The sequence below is a fragment of the Mycetomoellerius zeteki genome, unplaced genomic scaffold (assembly GCF_001594055.1).
Source record: "Mycetomoellerius zeteki isolate Tzet28-1 unplaced genomic scaffold, Tzet1.0 scaffold113, whole genome shotgun sequence".
Taxonomy (NCBI): domain Eukaryota; kingdom Metazoa; phylum Arthropoda; class Insecta; order Hymenoptera; family Formicidae; genus Mycetomoellerius; species Mycetomoellerius zeteki.
This window is the reverse complement of record NW_017256051.1, coordinates 851,185-872,391: the sequence shown is the minus strand read 5'-3', so window position 1 is coordinate 872,391 and position 21,207 is coordinate 851,185. Positions and strand designations below refer to the sequence as shown.

Here is a 21,207-nt window from a genome sequence, read left to right as displayed (position 1 = left end):
CTATTGTAGACCCCGCATTACGGCGTAAAGCTTAAAACACCTATTATAGATCCGGCTCGTCTACAATACATGTAGTGAGCTTGGTTTAAGAAGTAAGAGTAAGAAATTGACCAATCACAGTCGATTATGAAAAGAATAATCGATTGTGATTGATCAATTTCTTACTCTTGCTTCTTAAACCAAACTTACTTCGCATATTGTAAACGACGCATTAAGCTGGTTCTACATTGATCGCATCGCAGCGTCGCAGCGTTGCAATCCAATCAGAGTCGAGCTAGCTTGACGTTGATTGGACCGCAACGTTTGCGACGCTGCAATGCGACTAATGTAGAACCAGCTTTAAGGGTTGATTGCTAAGGATCAAGTTAATAGACGGGCGCGAATGCGTGTGTATGGGACATATGCACTTACGATTCATGGTCCCGTTATTATCGGCATGCGATATGGTATTTCGTCCAATCATCCTTATTTTTCGTTGTCTAATTATAACCTTGGTCAGCGGGATTCCAGGTGTCGGTCCGCAGGCTGTGGAATAATTGGGAACGATGTACATGCACACAGTTCCATTGCGCACACCACTCACATCGGCTTGTTTCTAGTAATTTTTCACTGCTTCACCAATGAAATTATATTATTTTAAATTAGCCAATTAATGATGTGGCCAATTGATATACATCCGCAAAAAGGATTTCGGCGAATCGAGTAAGATTTCGTTAAGAAAAATTTTGTATATATATATATGTGTGTATTTACAATTGGATTACATTAATACAAGTACATTACATTAAAATCAAGCTAACAACTAGAATTGGAAAGAGTTTACAACTAGAAATGGAAATTGCACAATAATAATAAAGAAGTAGAAATTGCATGATAACTAGAACCGAAAAGGTAATTGGTCAGAACAACGATGACCGATAACCTACTCTCCAGAGTTTCCGGATAGACTCTTCTACGTTGAACAAGTTAAGATGCATTGGCTGCGTTCAGCGGACTCAACAGTTGAATGAGCGCTCGCTGCTATTGAAGTATTCTTCTAGATCTAAAATTCTGATTGGATGAGTTAAAAGAATATACCAATAACAGCGAGCGCTCACTCAACTGTTGAGTTCGCTGAATGCGCCCATTGACGAATATCAAGCGTCAATTTTGAACACATGGGCTGGTATTCATAGTCAGTTCTTATATTCAAGACCGTCTTAAGTTCAGTCTTGAGATGTCACGAACCAATCAGAGGGCTGTATTAGCATCTTAAGACATCACTTAAGACGGTCTTGAAATAAGATCTGACTATGAATACCGGCCATGATTTATTTTGACGCTGAAAATGAGCGTCGAGTATCAGCATGAAAAGATACCTTAAAGCCGGAATCAGACTACGCATTGAAGATTGAGATCGAAGATTGAAATTTGACCAATGAGGGCAAAGGAATTTTAGCTCCTATTGTTTTGATTGGTCAAATTTCAATCTTTCAATCTTCAATCTCAATCTTTAATGCGGGGTCTACAATAGAAGTCGTAGCAGTCGTAAGGTCTTAAGTCGTAGAAAATTGACCAATCACAGTCGAATATGAGAAGAATAATCAACTGTGATTGGTCAATTTTCTATGACTTAAGATCCTACGACCGCTACTTCTATTGTAGACCCCGCATAATGCCTGTCTGATTCCGGCCTACGATTCTTCTTTGCTCTTATAGGTGCTCATGCACAATTTTCATCATGGCGGTCGTTTGCGTCAGATTAAAGGTGCCGACACAGAGTGAAACTACTGTTCTTACCTATACTGTGACCAGGGCCTCTAAGGAAATTTACGAACGTAACTTCTCGAACATCTCGAATCAATCACGAGGGTGTTGGTCACATGACCTATTGGCATCTCTTTTCTGTACGTGTGCGGTCACGTGACGGTCTAAAGCCCATGGCACATACAAAAACGTAAGGCCGTAAGACGTAAGCAGTAAGGAAATCGTAACATTGGATTCGCTACTGGCCTTACGGTCTCTATCGTCATTGGCCAATTCGCTTACTGATTACATCTTACGGCCTTACGTTTTTGTATGTGCCATGGGCTTTATTCTGCGCATCTAATTCGCGCAGGCAGCACTTTTACGTAAGGAAAACGTGTGGGGAGTTAGCAGTCTAGTGTAATATATAGAAATCTGTGAGCGCAACCTGGCGCAACCGTGCAGCCGAGTCGCCGCCATTTTGTTTATTTTCGCGAGACAGAGAGAGATCCGTGAACGACGATCGCGACGTACGGGATCGGCCCGCGCGTATTCGTCCGTGTTATTCGAAATAAACATCCGGCTTCACCAGCCGGAAGGTGAGAAATAGTAAAAAAGAGGAGAAAGAATCTGCTGCGAGAACAACGATACAGGTGGGTTCGCTCGCAGACGGATATCACAGCGAGTCGTCGAGAATTTAGAGTGAGGCAGTGAGCCTGATCGAGATCTAGCAGCGACGACGAGCATATTTGAGTAGAGAGAGAGAGAAAGAGCGAAAGGGGGAAAAGGAGCGAAAGAGAGAGAGAGAGTACGAGGGAGAGAAAGAACGCGAAGTGAGTAACGGCGCGCAACATTGTCAACGTCGTTTGCGATCGTCCTTGTATACAACCGTCGACGGTGATCGCGTCGTCGTCGTCGTCGACTCGTCGCTGAGCGCCGGTAAAGCGCGCAGCGGAAACAGTTTTACGGATCGGGATCTTGCGCGCGCGCACGGCAGGGAGGAAGGGGGGGAGGTCGGTGCGCGAGGCGCCGCGCCGGAACGAGAGGCGAGACGGCCGTCGTCGTTGCCCGCCGCCGCCACCACCACCGCCAGACCGCCACCATCACCGCCGCCGCCGCCGCCGCTTCGACTAACACCATTCAGCATCACCAACACCATCGCTGGCACCGCTGTCTCGTCAAGTCGTCAGCTCGTTATTAGCTAGCACTACTGCCACTACTACTAGCCAGCAGTGGCAGCAATCACAACTACTACAAACATCGTCACAACGTCACAAGCCGTTGCTACCGTCGCCACCACTACGAAGATTGCCGCGATCGCACTGATCGCAGTCGTGGCGACACTCGGACTTCGGAGGCGCGTACGAAGAGAATAGGTAGACTTGTATAGAGTACGTGTACGTACAAGGAGTAGTACGGGTACTCGAGTCGCGTACTTAGCGATTTAATAATACGAGGGTGGAATATATGCTGTGGGCGTCCCCCGTACGAGTGGGGGCACTTGATGGCCGCAGAAATTGGGCGAACTGCGAGCAAACATCTATCGTCGGAGTGCGGTAAAGCGACGTCGCTGTCGAGTAGCGACGTGGGCTTCGATAGTAGCCGGGTAATCGTAGGAACGGAACAGCGACAGCAGTTGCAACAATCGAATTATCAGCAACGTCAATCGTCGCCACCGTCGCAACAGCAGCAACAATTTCAACAACAGGATCGGACTTCATTGGCTACGGTACAGATCCGAAAGGCGCTCGGTAAAACGACGACTCCTCCTCCACCTCCTTCTCCTCCTTCTTACCGGAATCGCGTACCGTTTGCGACCGCGCAGCTAGCAGCGGAGAACAATCAGCAACAGCAGCAGGCACTGACTAACACGAACAACGTAACCTCGACGGCGGAGGCCGTCACCGAGGTACCCGGCGCCATCAAAACGACCATCAACATCGGCTTCGCGATGAACCACGTAAACGATCAGGAGAACCTCAAGCAGCTCAGCCTCGCACCCATTCAGGTTAACGAGGTCGAAGAGATGGACACACAGGAGGGTGAGTGCACCTCTTCATCTATCTATCTATCTGTCCATCTATCTTTTCATCTACACCCTATCTTTCTAGCTATTTTACCACACACACACACACACACATATATACATATATATGTGTGTGTAGCTATAGCTATGTATATATATACTTTTGTATACATATATCTATCACTATCTCTCTCTTTCTCATCTTGCCTTGCTGGGAAGCAAGTGCCAGAGCTTTCAATAAGGAAGGAAGGAGGAAGGAAGGAGAGAATGAGAGGGAAGGGGAGGAGAGAGAGAGAGAAAGAGAGAGCGCGCGCACAAGGGAGTATGTGTGTATGTGTGTGCGCGCGCGCGTACATGGTATGTGTACGCGAGAGAGAGAGAGAGGGGGGCTCTTCTATGTCGGAGCTCTTCCCCAACTTTCTTCGAATTTTCTTTTTTTTTTCCGCCCGATCGTAAGAGATCGTAAGCGCATGTTTGCGAAATCGTTTTTATATTTAGAGGAGACATGGTGCAAGAGAGCTTTTTCATACATCTGCAGATTACTATACAGAACGACCTAGCAAGCAATTTATTTATTTCGCGCGTTGCTTCTGATAGCACGATGACTTGATATCGGGCATTCGTGATTGGCTTCCTATAATGTTAATTAGCGCCACTAGCGCTCGTCGAACTTTCGTTTCACTTTAGACTTGTATTTACAAGAATAATTTGTATTATTGACATTGAATATTAGGAAATAATTACAAGTACATATTTATGTACGAATAAATGAAAAGATATGTGTTAGTTTTTTATAGATAAACATTTTTTTTTTACAATTCGCGAAAGAAGGTCGGGCAAATCTTATAAATTATAGAACCGTATAGAATCGTAGCTCGCGTTAACAATGTCGTTACACAAATCATACAATACTGTAATATTGTTTTATTCGACATTCTTTGACTTTTTTCTTATTTTATTTTATTCGATATGAAAAGTAAAATGTGGTTCTTTTTGCGTGAGTAATGTGAAATATTACCTACAATAAATACAAGTCTTAAAAATAACGCGCGTTGATGGCAAATTAAATATATCTGATTGTAGATAGATAATATTGTAGATAGATAATAAAGAACGAGGCATTACGTCATAATTCCATTATCAGAAATTTTCGTGGATATATAAATGTAATCATTGCTGATAAAGTTTATTGTAGTATGTACGGCTGGGCTGCTGAACGGTTAATATTTGATCAACCTTTTTTACAGTATAAATAAAAATTGGTGATAAATTGACGCGAGCGCGCGAGTGATTCTGTATTTTTATATTATTTATATAATATTAAATTTAGAGTGAAAGAAACTGTACTTAGTGTTGCTGCAAAATGTGAATATCAATTTATAACTTTATGATGTTCAGCTGGTGATCAATTCGTTTGTTTTCTCTTTGTTTTCTTTCGACTCTACTGTAATCGTTATATTTGCTATCAAAGCGTTCCACATGAAGTGTCATTCCATACATTGTAATTTTTATATTTTTTTAGAAAAGATCTTTCAGAATTGCCATGTTCCTCTAGGTAAATCAATTATTCTCTATCAATATTAAATTATATTGCAGTTAGTTGTGTAAAAATATATATTTATTTTAGTATATAATTTAATACATAAAAGTAAATGGTATATATATATTGCAAATTGTTTAACAAAATTCTAAGCATTTATTGTTTATCAAGTTTACTGTGAAATATAAAGTTAAACTGCTTATTTTTATTACTTTGTATGTAAATGTTTTTCTATTTTTAAATGTTTATTAGATTTATTCTACTGCTAAAAAGATAAATATTAATTTTTGTAGAAACCCCAAATGATGGTGGGGGAGACGGAACTGACAACCGTCCTATAAATGGTGAACCAGAATTAGCATGTATAGTTCAGGATCAAGAAATGGAGGAAGGTATGATGAATTTGATGATGTTTTATATATCATTTTATTTGTTTAAATTATTTTGGAGATAATCTTGCATTATATGTGTTTGTGTGACTGTGTCTAATAAATTAAACAAAATTTATGCTTTTTAAATAATCTTAATTTTGCTTTTGTCTATTTGATATTAACTTTTATATATTTATTATTTTTATTATATTCCATAAATATTCTATATTTCTTTTCTATATATTAGATGAGGCCCGATCAGAAGCTACTTTTCGATATACTGTTGAAAATATATCTAAGATGAAGGATTCACAATTGTCCCCTGCATGTTATGTTCGTAATTTACCATGGAAAATAATGGTGATGCCACGGTCAAGTCAAACACAGGAAAGACAACCACAGAGATCTCTTGGATTTTTCCTTCAATGTAACGGAGAAAGCGAATCCACATCTTGGAGTTGTTACGCTGTTGCTGAACTGCGTCTTCTTTCTTGCAAAGAAGGACAAGAACCATTTAGCAGAAGTAAATGAGATTCCACTCTTCTTTAATACATTTATTAATTAAATAATTATATATTGACTGAAATTAATTCTGATAAGAATGAAATTAACACTTTTTTTGCAGAGTATAATGTGTTATATTTTTATAGAAATTCAACACCTCTTCTACAGTAAAGAGAATGATTGGGGCTTTAGTCACTTTATGACATGGCAAGATGTTCTAGATCCTGATAGAGGTTTCATAAAAGACGATTCAATTACTCTTGAGGTTTGTAGCATATCTTTGTTAACTTATGTTTTAAATAGTACTAATTTTTTCAATATTTCTCTTTCTATTTAGTTTTTATCTGTTACTCTAGTTATTATATCGAAATAATATAATTTAACTATGATTCATTTGTAAGTTGTTTTATTCATTGAGGATAGTTTGATGTAAATCGAATCGTTTTGAGAAAATATTGCAATTTAATACTTTTTTTTAGCGCACTAACTTTGTACTTAGCTTATTGTCCTTTGTTGATTTTGTTTTAAATTTAAATTTTCTGAGCCATTTAGATACTTATTATTATTTATTTTGCAATTAAATTTATAATTATAATTATGTTTATATAATTTTTAAATATATCTACAAATATATCTATATTTTAAGACTCCTGGGTAGTCATTACAGTCATATTGAATCATCAGAAGCGAAAAATGACAGGTTGATTTTTATTATGTGCTATTTGTAAATAAAGACAATTTGGATAAAATAAAATGATGAGATTGTTTTAAAACAATTGTAAAAATAGACGAATTGTAATAATAGATGAAAGTTATCCTTACAGTCCTTATCCTGACAGTCAGTAATTGTAAAAGGTGATAAAAGGCACATGAAGTGTGTGAAACATTTTATTTAATGCGTATGCATAACTTATTTTCACTTATAAGTGCCTTTTATCACTTTTTACGATTACTAACTGTCAGGTGGGATGAGCATAGTTTTTGTCTATTTTTACAAATGTTTTAAAACAATCTCATTTTATTTTATCTGAATTATCTTTATTTACAAATGGCACGTAATAAAAATTAACGTGTCATTTCTTGCTTCTGATGTCAAGATTCAGTATGACTGTGGTAACTATTCAGGAGCCTTAAAATATATATTTCTGTAACAAAATATATCATATTAAACAGAATTTTGACAGAATTAATACAAGTATCAAATATATAAGTGACACTTAATTTCATGGAGAACTAGGAAGCCAAATTTTCTTCTATAATTTTTTTTTTCCTAAACTGTCCTAAAGTATTTGTTATAATTTATAAAATTTTTAATTTATAAGAAAAAACATGTTTGACTTTATAGGAGTTTTTCTTAAAATTGAATGACATTTATATATGAATGTGATAATTAATATTTTAAAAAACACTAATAATTCCATAAGATTCATATTGCATATTTATGTTACATTTTTATAATGTTTCGTTTAATTTAGGTTCATGTAGTGGCTGATGCACCTCATGGAGTTAGTTGGGACAGTAAAAAACATACGGGATATGTAGGCTTGAAAAATCAGGGTGCTACATGTTATATGAATTCTTTATTGCAAACTCTCTATTTTACAAATCAAGTAGGTGAAGGCATTTTTGTGTGATATATGATAAATTATCTGACGTTTCTTTTATTAATTTATCCTTGCTCTCTTTAGTTGCGAAAGGCAGTATACAAAATGCCAACAGAGAGCGATGATTCAAGTAAGAGTGTTGCACTAGCTTTACAAAGGGTGTTTCATGAGTTACAGTTTTCCGACAAGCCTGTCGGTACAAAAAAATTAACCAAAAGTTTTGGATGGGAGACGCTGGATTCTTTCATGCAACATGATGTGCAGGAATTTCTACGTGTGGTAAATATATTGAACATTTTATTGCATAAATTTATACTTGAATTTTTAGTATGTAACATTGTATACATTTTTTTGTATATATAGAATGTTCCATTTTAATTAAAACAGCCAATTTCTGGAAATCACGAGATTTTAGAGAACAATATTTCAGACAAAAGTTGTGAGATTCTAAGGAGATCATAAGAGAGTACCATTAGTTTGACTTTGGATGGTGCCATCAAGGTCAGGTCAAGGTCAAATTAATGGTATTTTCTTATGTCGCCCTTCTAATCTTACAACTTTTTTCTGAAATATTTTTCTCTAAAATCTTGTTATTTCCAGAAATTGACTGTTTTAATTGAAATAAAACACCCTGTATATATGTGTACATATGAGCGCTCATAACGCGCGCGCGCGCGCGCGCACATACACACATATATATATATAATACACAAACTAATCATGTGAAAATTCAGCTATTAGATAAGTTGGAGAGCAAAATGAAGGGAACATGCGTGGAAGGTACAGTGCCAAAATTGTTTGAGGGAAAAATGGTCTCTTTTATCAAGTGTAAAAATATAGACTACAAATCCACAAGAGTTGAAACATTTTATGATATACAGTTAAATATAAAGGGCAAGAAAAACAGTGAGTATAAAAATTAACATTATGTTTTTACCTATAATATTTGAGTAACAAAGAAAACTAATAAATTTTTTATATTTCAGTTTACGAATCTTTTAGTGATTATGTGAGTACAGAAAGTCTTGATGGCGATAATAAATATGATGCAGGAGAACACGGATTACAGGAAGCGGAAAAAGGCGTCATTTTTTCATCGTTTCCACCAGTTTTACATCTACATTTAATGCGTTTTCAGTATGACCCAGTTACGGATTGTTCAGTCAAATTTAATGACAGGTAAGAAATTTAAATTCATTAACTTGCTTATTTTAATTATAATGATCATATAATGATTTTATTTTAAAAAGTACAAGAGATATTGAAAAGGGCCGATTATTCTGCTAAAAAAAAGTGTAATAAAAGGAATGGTTTTTTTTGTAGATTTTGATCTCTTGGATATGATAAAGTTATTAAAAAGTTCGTAGTGTTTGAGGAACTATATGCAAAAATTGAGTACGAACATGGTGCATTTATCCAAGTTTCAATATTCTTGCTTAATTTTCAAGGTTCCCCAAACACCATGAATTTTTTAATAACTTTATTGTTTCCAGGAAGTCAAAATCTACAAAAAATTATTTTCTTTACATATACCTTTTTGAGCAAAAGTTTGCTCTAATTTTTTGGAAGATGTTAGAAAAGGGCCAATTTTTTCTCAAAAAGATGTATAAGTAAAAGAAAGTTTTTTTTTGTTGATTTTAACCTTCGGGGGATACGATAAACTATAAAATTATTAAAAAGTTTATGAGGGGCATTTGGAAAACACCTCGAAAATTGAGCAAAACAATGAAATTTGGATCCTATATTCGTGCTTAATGTTTTTTAAGTGTTCCCTATCCACTTCGATTTTTTTATTAATATTATCATATTTAGATCAAAGTTTATTTAAAAAAAACCACTTATTTGCGCAGAAGTCTGTCTCTTTCTAACATTCTTTCTATAAAGATAAAGAATATAAATCTTTGATTTTATTTTTTGACATAAAGATATAGTTGTGTACATTTATTTTTAAAGGTTTGAGTTTTATGAAAAAATTAGTCTTGGAAAATACCTGCAGAACAAAGAAACAACAAGTGCGGATTACACATTACATGCTGTTCTGGTTCATAGTGGCGATAATCATGGAGGACATTATGTTGTATTTATTAATCCCGCTGGTGATGGCAAAGTAAGCAAAAGATTTTATGTTTAAATTTTTAATGTTAACATCTATTATATAAATTAAATATATATTCATGAATCTTTTACTAAATATATTTTGATTTATACTTGTACAACTATATATACACATATGTGTACAGGTACAATAATTATCGTAATCTATTTTTTTAATTGTAATCAAATTAGTTTGTCCTCATTCATATATTTTTTGTATTTATTTTATGATAAAATTTAAAAAGATTGATTGTAATTGTATGATTGTAATTACTCAGAATATGTACTATTTTCTTTATACATTTCAACAAAAATTATATGATTTAAATGTCCTATTATGTTGCAACATCTTCTTGAAACTTTTCGATCTGTTCTGTGACAGTGGTGTAAGTTCGATGACGATGTTGTCTCACGATGTACAAAGCAGGAAGCTATTGAACATAACTACGGTGGTCAAGACGAGGACATGTCTATGGCTGTGAAACATTGCACTAACGCTTATATGTTGGTTTACATAAGAAATTCAGAGCTGGAAAACGTTTTGCAAGAGGTCAAGGAAGAGGACATACCTCAAGAGGTCAGAAACGTCCTTCAAAGAGAGTTTTCCCAGGAGTTGAGCGACCATGAACGTGACAAAGACGCGACTGACTCAATTAAAGACTCTCATACTGAGACGGCGACTCTTCGTCCGTACACTCAAAATCCTCGAAATCCAAATCTCTATATTCATGATTTTTAACCGACAAACGCCGATGGAGAAATAGGTGTAAGGAAGTGTAAATTGCTTACGTTGCTTCTCGATTAAACTCTTCCTGAAGTTTCAATGTTATATTGAGCTACTATGGGCTTGTTCATAGCATAGAATTGTCAGACTCGCACATTACACATTGTAATTATATATATACATACGAGAAAAAAAGAATCGAGGCGATTTTCTGTCCTCGTTGCGATATTTTGGCTACCACATATTGATAGTTTAATTTTTGAGATTGTATATGTGTGTACAAATTAGAAGGTTTATTTAATGAAAATATTCTATTATTGTACGTTTTTGAGCAGTTGTTACTAACTTTGTTTTGAATTTTCTTAACAGAGATTTACATTGATACTCAGCTTTGGGCTGCTGTACCGGTAAATGTTAACATTATAATATATAGATCATGTCTATTTCTAAATACAGTACTGCATTCAAAATAATGTAATACATGGTACAAACTATTTAGGCCCGATTTTTCGTTATCTGATTAACTTGTGATTTATATTTAACTACACTCAGTGATAATATAAAAAATTTTTCTATGATTAATCACTAAACTAATAGTTTTGTACTGATAATTTTAAAAGTTCACTACAAAACTATTAGTTGAATGATCAATCGTAGATAGAAAAATACAATTTTTACATTATCATCAGGTTAATCACCAAATGAAAAACCGGGCCCTAAACATGCATTATCAGAATTGATTTTTTGGTGGTGTTAAATTCGAGTAAGCTTTGAAGTAAGAATGAGTTGATTAATCGGCCAAGATATAAAAAACGATACATGCGATTGATGCGTGTATATTACAAATGAATTTGTATAATTCATGCTATATAGAGATTTGTTTTATTGACGAAGACGTCTTTTTGACAGAGGATTTTTTTCAGTATGGGCGCTCGAGGCATATATAAGAATTATGTGATTTTTTTTATTTATTCTTGTCTTAACTCATAATTTTATATCAATAACGCAAGAAATTAAAAAGAAAGATCCATAATTAATGTGCGTGTTGCATTTTGTCACTTTTATCAAAAGTATCTATCCACAGAATTGGATAAAGTCTGATCGTCAGGCTAATATCTTGATGAGCCTTAGGATTATTTTGGTAATGTTTATTGTAACAAACATTGTATAATACTATATAACAAATTTAATCATTGTATTGTAGTATATCGAAAACGTGAATGAAAAATGACAAACATATCTCAAGAAAGGATTGGATATGTGTGAATAATTGTATAAGAGAATTAGGGAAAAAAGAACATTATTAGTGAGAATATACTAAGTATCGATTCGAGCTAACAAGTTCCGTTAGCGTTTGCAATACATATGAGAAAGAGAAGAAATAATCGATAAGTAGTACTTGTGTCAGAAACATCAGCTTCCTTGAAATGTCTTCTTTAGCGTGTTTGCTATTTAACTGGATTGTTTAGTGAGTGAGACAATGTGATTTATATTACTCACCCTCGCAGTTTTCATCAATTAATATTTAAAGTTGATACACAATAATGAGTAAAGTAAGAACTTCATGTTTCAACAGAAGATGCAATCACTTAAACAAGTCGTTGATTCATTAAATTCTCTCCATGTTAATAGTAATTATGATCATTGACAGATACTATCTATTTATTTGTTGTTATATATGAATAATTAGAGAGAGAGAGAGGGAGAGAGAAAATGAGAGAAAAAAAGATGAAAGAACGCTAAAATATCATCGATAGAGTAAATACTTTATAATAGCTTTAATCGTGAGATACCTTTAAATGCTATATCACTATTTTATATATAAAAATAAAGAAAAAAAAAGAATAACGAATAAATTGTTGAATACTAGAAAATTTCACAGCCGGAAACCGCGTTAATTTTATTTATTTTTACCGCTATTGTCTATTTTACACGATTCAAGTAATAGAGATATCCAAGTTACAAGGCATCTCCACACTACTATAGTTACACATTACATTGTTATAATTATTTGGCATGGGTGGTGGTTATAGTATTTGAATAAATACGTGTTATATATACATATATATATATGCATGTACAATGGTTAAGATACCTTGTCGTGTTTTGCTAAGATTAATTATTTCTATATTCAGGCGATTATATCTATTTTGAATATTTTTGAGGTGGTAACGCAATATATAATTGAAAGATTATTCTACGATTTATATTTATCCACCGCACATATTTGTGTCACGAATTTATTACTAATAATGTATATTTACTTGTGTGCTTATATTTATTAGCCAGCAAGAAATAACTGGGAACCATCACTCACCGCCAAATAATTTTCATTGTGTAATTGTTTGACTTGGTAGTCGATATAGCGGCAGATGAACAAAATTAAAATTACAAAAATGGAAATTGTACCGTCATTCTTTTGATATTTCGAATACAGTCTGTTCTCGAATCTCAAAAGCATGATACTGAGAGAAATAATCTTTTTCTGAAAAGAAAAAGAGAATCAAATCACATAAATTAAAAAGACAGTCGAGGAAAAATGATTAATGAGAACAAAATGAGTACACACGTGGATAATTTTAATTTTGTTGGTCTAGCTGGTGGAGAGGCTGCAAGAGGAGAAGAGGCTGGAACAAATAAGAAGAAAGGAAAGAACGGAGGCATACTTGTACATGACCGTCAATGTCCTTCTCGAGGATAGCTTTGACGGTCACCAAGGAAATGATCTCTACGACCCAGAGCACGCTTTATATCGTGTATTTCGCGTACGTAAGCAGGCCACTGTGCACGAGTTTCTCGAGCTACTGAGCGATAGTCTGGTAAGTGATGTGCATTTTCTCTCTTGGTATTTTTTTCCGGAACGCCATTATATTGTTAAATATATATAATTTAAAAATTATATTAAACTGATTTTGTGCTTATACGTATACATCATGATTTATTTACTAACTAAATTGATACTGATATAATATTTTGCACCATGTAATTTACGTGCTATTGTGGGCTATGTGGTGATTTATTAGACTGTATTTTTATCACGGTAGGTAATAAAACTTAAAAAGATTACGTTGGTATTTCCCGTTTAAATGTATAAACACAAGAAATAATATATATAGAGAAAATTTTATTTTCGAATAATATTGCAAAATGATATTTAAAAAATGATTTTGAAAACAACCCTTATTTCTAATATTTCAGAATTTAAAAATGATATTAAATGCTATATTATTATTTTATATATAACAATAAAAAAGAATGAATTGTTATACTATATTAATTATACTATAAAATTGTAGAGGTATTTAATATTATCAAATTTATTCTACAGAAATATCCAATAGAACAGATTCGCATTTGGCCCTTCAGTACACGTTCAAATCAAACCTGTAGACCTACGCTAATTGAGCCGGACGCTGATCTTCAAAAGCCTATCATCGACTGTGCGGAAAATCACAATCCGTGGAACGTTTTTGTTGAACTTGTACCTCCAGACTCTGATATGACAGCGTTACCGCCTTTTGATAAGGACACTGATGTTTTACTCTTTTTTAAACTCTACGACCCCAAAAATAAGAAAATTCATTACTGCGGTCATCATTATATGCCTGTTGTAGCTAAAGTCCGTAAGTTGAAATTTTAACATGTTTATTAATAATATATTTATTATATACATATACACATAAATTATACGGGATGGTAGTTAAGTATTCTAAAAGATTTTAAGCGGTGATTTCTCGCAAGAGAAAATCAAGAAAATTTCATATGTCCGAAATGACTTTAGTTTCAAAGATACAACGTGTCAAAGTTGAAGGAAAAATTTTGTTTTTTCCAAAAATTTCGAAAACCACTTGAATTATTTTAATGAAAACATAAAGTTTCATCAAAATAACTTGTGCGTTTGAAATTTTTAGAAAAAACGAAATTTTTCCCTCAACTTTGATACTCTGTATCTTTGAAACTGAGCCGTTTCGGATATGATATATAATGTCATATGAAATTTTCGTTTTTATTTAGTATGAGGAATTATCCTACTTTCCTCTTAAAATTTTTTAAAGTATTAACTACCACCCTCTATATATACAAGTTGGGGCAATAACTCTGTCCACTTGAAACATCTCCGCTATTCTTAGAGATATGAAATAATATATTTACTAAAGTTGTATAGCATCAAGAAGGAAACAATATGCTATTAATAATTTTTCTATAGGTGGAGGCTCTTCGGAAATTTCAAGGTCACCTCAATTTTTTTTTAAATAAAATTATATGACTTTTACGTAATATAATTCCTCTCATTATTCTGCGTATAAAAGTATTAAGGTAGAAGTATAGAAAAATCAATAGTACACGAGATACTTTATTCTGGCACATGTTATTCTGGCATAAAATGTTAAATATCTCGTAAACTATTAATTTTTTGATACCTTAATACCTTCTGGCTATTAATAATTTTATACGCAGAATAACTAGAGGAATCGTATTATGTTAAAAAAAAATCATATAATTTCATTTAAAAAATTGGAGGTGACCTTGAAATCCTCCACCCTTAAATATTAATAGCATATTTGTACCTTTCTTGATGCTATCAGTAAATGTATTATTTCATATCTCTAAGAATAGCGGAGATATTTTAAATGGACAGAATTACTGCCGCACCTTGTATATATTTTAAGTGCTATTCGAAAAAAATATGTGCAATGTCTGGTTTAAGTGTATACAGTTATTTAGTGTTTTAAAGATGCTTATTAACATCAATAATATTAAATTGTTCGTCAATTTAATTTGTGATATTACTTCGGCTTCAGTTTAGGACTATGTTTCGAGACCGAATAATCAGTGTACAATTGCTTGAACTAAAAATTGTTTAAATTCACGCAAAAAATATTATTAGGCATGAAGATTCGCCTTAATCGAATATGACGTTTTGCACTTATTTGTGTATATAATTATTTTTTAAATAGAATGATAAAATTTTTTTTAATAAAAATATTTTTGTTTAAGGTCTATAAAATGACACAAAATATTTAATTTTTTTTAATAATAGGTTTACATTTTTTAAATGAAGAATATATACCTATATATATTTTATTACACACACCCCACAGTTGTATAAGATGTTTTATAACAAATTCAATAACGTAAAATGTGACTTTTTATATTTGTTCATAAGATATTAGTCACTTGAGTTGTTGTGTAGGTACGAGTAGAAAAACAAAATATCTCCAATAAGAAAGTATTCATTAAAAATAATTTAAAATTTGTTAAAATCGTCATATATATATATATATATATCTTATTGAACAAAATGGCGTTTACTCGAAATTTTTTTTGTAAACTTTATTTAAAAAAGTAACTGACAATGAATGCATACACTTAAACCAAACATACTGTACATATGTATATCTGAAAATAAATTTTACAGAGGAGCTCATACCAATTTTAAATGAACGCGCCGGATTCCCACCAGACACAGAACTCGCTTTATATGAAGAAATTAAACCAAATTTAGTTGAGAAAATAGATAACTTATCGGAACCTTTGGAAAAAGTTCTGGAGGAATTAATGGATGGTGACATCATTGTATTTCAAAAGGAAGGGGACAATGAAATGTACGAACTTCCAACATGTCGAGAATATTTTAAGTAAGTAGTGCAAATACTAACACTTTTATCTCTTATCGCCAATGTATCTCGAGAATTGCGTCCTTGAATATTATTAGTACAATATGACATGCTCACTAATCTATTGCGATTCACATTTCAGAGATCTATTCTATAGAGTAGAAGTAACATTTTGTGATAAATTGATTCCAAACGATCCAGGTTTTACAATGGAACTTTCATTGAGAATGACATATGATCAAATGGCAAAGGCTGTAGCGCAACGAGTCGGCACAGATCCGTATCTTTTACAATTCTTTAAATGTCAAAAGTAAGAATTAATGTTCCTACTTGTCTTTTAATACTGTTAATACTATATATCGAAAATAATCGAATTATGTTCGATAAGATTTTGATTATTTCAAGATGTTTTTAGGGAAAAGGGCTTTATTTTGAAATTTTTTTTACAGTTATAAAGATTCTCCCGGCCATCCTTTAAAGTGTACATTCGACGGCACGCTCAAAGAACTGGTTGCGTACTGCAAAACGAAAGTAAAGAAATTATTTTATCAGCAGCTCAGTATTAGGGTAAACGAACTAGAAAACAAGAAACAGTTCAAGTGTATATGGGTTGGGCCATCGCTTAAAGAGGAGAAAGAGATGATCCTTTACCCAAATAAAAATGGTACCGTCGCTAATTTACTTGAGGAGGCTAAGAAGCAAGTAGAATTATCAGAAAATGGTTCAGGGAAATTAAGGATATTAGAAATGACTTGCAACAAACTATCACCTGGCCCTGGGGATGACACACCTTTAGATCACTTAAACACATCAGGCACCAAATTGTATAGGATAGAAGAAATACCACTTGACGAAGTGAATTTAGCAGAGGGTGAAATGCTAGTTCCTGTTGCACATTTTCACAAAGAGGTTTTCTCAACGTTCGGTATACCCTTCTTCTTCAAGATCAAGCATGTGAGTGATGTTTTATTTAAATTAACGCATAATGTAACGCACGAATGCATCAATAATTCTTGTGTTTGTAGGGTGAACCTTTTCCCAAGATGAAGGATAGATTGTTGAAGAAATTAGGGGTTCAGGAGAAAGAATTCGAAAAGGTAGGCATCCTTAGCTAATCTTTTTTGATCTTTTATGAGAATTCATAAAAAAACTTTGAAGTTTAAGTTCGCGGTGGTGACAATGGGCAAGCCGCAATTCATTATTGACTCGCCGGACTCTTGTATCAAAATCGAGGATTTCCTTCCCAGATACACCAGTCAGAGTAAGTATAAAGAAGCATTTACTTTTCCTTTAAAAATGTATACTAGTAAAGCAAGCGTCAAATCGCATGATCACTATATTTAACATATGGTGTATTGCTGATACGATGCTAATAAAGAATAAATTTTATAGTTTATCCACTTTTAAATGCAGGCACATCGCCACACAGGCCTTGGCTTGGCCTGGAACATGTCAACAAAGCGCCGAAGCGCTCTCGTATCAACTACCTCGAAAAGGCCATTAAGATTTACAATTAAATTTCCACCACACGAAGAAAAAATTAAATTAGGCAGCCACTCATAATAATTTATACGATTCTGTATAGTAAGAGAGCGACGTCTGATATATTGAAGGTTGGAAAAATGCGTTCATAATTCGTTTCTTCAGCCAGATTAAATATGCAATTTTAATACTGCAAGAATGACATCGAAAGGTAAATCTAAGATTGGTATACAATGGATTAAGAAACTATCGTGAAGTGTGCAGTGCTATCATGGAAAAGCGATGATATAGTTCCTCGATTCGATTTTGTAAAGATTTTACGTAATGGCCCAATAGCTTATTTTGGCGTCACTCAGTACGGATTTTCGCCTAGATTCCGAAAACATTTAATTACGAAATGCACGTATATATTGTATCTAATATTATTGTCTGATAATTATCTAATAAACTAATTTCTTTCTTTTTTTTTTTTAATTTTATTAGGAAAGTGAGACTTTAAAATTCCGGTTCATACCCTATCGTATATAGAAGTACGTAATCGTTACATCTCAAGAGGTGCCGTATTATATTCTGCATGATGTAATATTTAATATTCGTGACGCCGAGAAAGAATCGTTCCTTTTTTTATGTTGTATTCGCAAGATGTTTGAGAGAAAGATGTAGATTTTCTATTTAAAAAAAGAATAAAAATTTTTAATTTCCATTAAAGGTATTATTCGAATTTTAATATTTATCGAGTTTATTTAATTTAATTCGAAACGCACATCAAATTTCTCTCAAATTTCTTCGTGTTTTCAAACAAAGCACGTAGAATTATGCCACTATTTTATTTTATGTCACACTATTTAAAAAATGGAGAAGAAAATGCACGAACAAAATTTCTAAATTGTCTTTCAAACATCCTAGAATATTTTTTTGCATTTGAGTGTATTTGTGTTATTTTCTATAATATGTTTTACGTCTAAAATTACAAATTTTGTAAGTATAACAGTGTACGAAGTAAGAGATCGAAACCAATGAAGCTTAGAAAGATCTAAACGAAAAGAAATTCTTCGAGAGATGCAAACGCTTATCGTTGTAATGGATATTCACGGCTTTTCTTTCTTTTTTTTTTGTTATTTTAGAGCAAAGTGAGCAATACTGCCGCTTTTAGGAAGTGACGTAGGAAGTAACGATACAATTAATAAGTCATCATAGTATTCTTTCTATTTGATCATATAAATTAATGATTTAATTCTTTATCTTATGTTTATAATTTATAACACAAGTATCTCATGCGATGAAGCACTCACGACAAGGTAACCTGCGTCTCGTGCAAGATCTGTCGTTTGCGGATCCTTATTTATCATTTTCTACACTTTACTGTGATCAACTTAACTTAGCCAACATGTATTTAAAGATCACGCCGGCTCTCGAATATTTGAAATAGCATAATTGTGAATGTCAAAGAGGATGCTGTGTGAGCTTTCTACATTATTTAATAAATTTCTTTTTAAGTTGAGGAACTGTTTACTGTGGTCATAACATTATAATGAGATATGTTAAATTATGTAAATTTAAACGTAATTAGTTTAAACTATTTTGAATATATTTTTTTTTAAATTATTAAATTACAGACTACGAGAACATCGCAAGGGAATCGTTTCGAGGGGATACGAAAGCAAAATTTGCAGTAAGAGAATGGTATACCAATATACATAAACATGAATTATCTGCTAAGGTTTTAACGGATTTGCGCGGCAATTCGTTGAAGTGATGACGCACTGTCTGATTGATTAATAATAATATAACTGAAAGAAATTTGAAAATATAATATAACTGAAAGAAATCGTAACAATGGTTTTTGAAGAAGACTGGACGCATAAGTTAAGCGAGAGCGTGGCACGCACGCAGAATATTTTGTAAAAAAGAATTTTAATGTGGCTGTACAGACTGATCGGTAGCGTATCTAATTAATCATAATCTCAATATCGTGTATCTAAAGAAAGCTATTCCAAATAACGTTTTGTGAATGTCAAGTGTTTTCTTTTTTGCTACTTTTATATATAGGGTGTCCGGTTTTGACAAACGCTCGTGAGCACCTGGCCTACAGCGGACTAAACTGAGTCTTCTACCATTTTGCAATTTTCGCAATAGTTAACGAGATATTAATTTCTAAAGATGCCGAATAAGTGGATAAAATTGACGCATAAGACTTTAAGATATTTTCGAAGTTTTTTATGACGTATCTTAAGGATATTTCATAAAGAACTCTTAAAGATATCTTAAAGTTGCTTTATGTGTCGATTGTAGACACTCTACTACTCACTGGTTAATTAAAAAAAGAATTGCGAAAATTGTAAAATAATATAGGAATTTTCGACTCAGTTTAATCTGCTCTACCTGCTCACGAGGCTTTGTTAAAACTTAACAAACACTCTATGTATATATATATATATATATATACACATACATACATATACACACACATACACGCACGCACGCACGTACGTTTACTTGGATCTATTCAGAATAATTTAGCGGCATGCTTGTTAAGTGTGTTGTCAAGGTGGATGCGAGAAAGAGAGAGGGGGAGAGAAAGAGAGGAACTGTATGTGTGTGCGTACGTGTCAAATTTCAAATTGAGTTGTAAAGAGCATCATCATAGACCTGATAACTAAAGAGATATTTCCCACAAACGTAGTTGAGATATAAGTAATCTTTGTATGCTAAAGGTTGGTGTTCATAATATCGTTACAACCGCGTTCTGATTGTATTTTTTTTAGCGCTATTTTTTTTAGGCGAAAGGGAATTAATCGCTTTACAAAGGGTCTGTCGAATCGCAATTGGAAAGTATACGCTAACGATAGATCTCTCACGGTGGAAGCGGTGATAATGATGTTTTATCTGCGAGAGAAAAATAAAATGCTAGCCGAAATTCTTGTAAACATGAACGTATGAATCATGCATTTTATTGTTCAAATATTTACATATATATCTATATATGCACACATACACACACATATATATTTGTGTGTGCGTGTGCGTGTGTGTGTGCGTGCGTACGTGCGTGCATGTATGTTTCGTTGTTAGGTTCCTCTGAGATTATTGCTAACGGCTATCCTGAAGTCGAAGCTGGCACACGAGACAACAGTCGACGACAAAGAAGTACACTTTGCAAGTGGAAAAGAAAGAAAGGAAATCATGTTAGATCTATCTAAATGAGGCCGTATTTAAGTTTACATTAATTGTATTGTCGACAGCACCGGGGGTTGTAACGAGAAGTGGCACGAGAAGAAGAAAAGCCGGGACAATCCAGCATACGACCGCTATATAATAATAGGTTATACACCAGATACTTTTGCGTTTTGTAGAGCTGATCTTATAAAGAAAACTGCTCAACACTGCGATTGTAAATCTGAATATTTGATAGTTCATTTCTAAGGAGGCGAAACTAATTAAATGCGATGCAGGTATACATAAAGGAGAATAATAATAAAAAGCAATACAATTGAACACGTCATTGTTTCTTAGCTAGAA

At 33.6% G+C, this 21,207-nt stretch overlaps 1 protein-coding gene across 6 annotated transcripts; it reads left to right on the top strand.

Annotated features, from left to right (window-relative positions):
• Positions 1 to 2,137: 2,137 nt before the first annotated feature.
• On the top strand, positions 2,138 to 21,207 carry Usp7 (Ubiquitin-specific protease 7). Of its 6 annotated transcripts, none has more exons than XM_018455971.1 (19): positions 2,138 to 3,767; positions 5,585 to 5,683; positions 5,910 to 6,185; positions 6,313 to 6,431; positions 7,642 to 7,776; positions 7,855 to 8,049; positions 8,505 to 8,676; positions 8,757 to 8,949; positions 9,724 to 9,877; positions 10,247 to 10,441; positions 13,186 to 13,407; positions 13,917 to 14,211; positions 16,008 to 16,227; positions 16,349 to 16,516; positions 16,656 to 17,160; positions 17,232 to 17,303; positions 17,371 to 17,467; positions 17,599 to 17,899; positions 19,305 to 21,207. In XM_018455971.1, exons 1-18 carry the CDS (start codon positions 3,230 to 3,232, stop codon positions 17,721 to 17,723), a joined length of 3,780 nt encoding a protein of 1,259 aa, XP_018311473.1. In that variant the 5' UTR covers positions 2,138 to 3,229; the 3' UTR covers positions 17,724 to 17,899; positions 19,305 to 21,207. The 6 variants fall into 6 exon arrangements, with proteins under 6 accessions (XP_018311473.1, XP_018311451.1, XP_018311466.1 ...); XM_018455949.1 differs by having other exon boundaries at positions 2,139 to 3,767; positions 17,365 to 17,467; XM_018455964.1 differs by lacking the exon at positions 19,305 to 21,207 and adding an exon at positions 18,172 to 18,331 and having other exon boundaries at positions 2,139 to 3,767; positions 17,365 to 17,467.

Excerpts from the sequence above, each read along its gene's own strand:
- Usp7 (XM_018455949.1), top strand. The coding sequence starts at position 3,230 with ATGGCCGCAGAAATTGGGCGAACTGCGAGCAAACATCTATCGTCGGAG. Across the intron at positions 6,432-7,641 it reads ACGATTCAATTACTCTTGAG|GTTCATGTAGTGGCTGATGC; the intron begins GTTTGTAGCATA and ends CGTTTAATTTAG. Across the intron at positions 8,677-8,756 it reads TATAAAGGGCAAGAAAAACA|TTTACGAATCTTTTAGTGAT; the intron begins GTGAGTATAAAA and ends TTTATATTTCAG.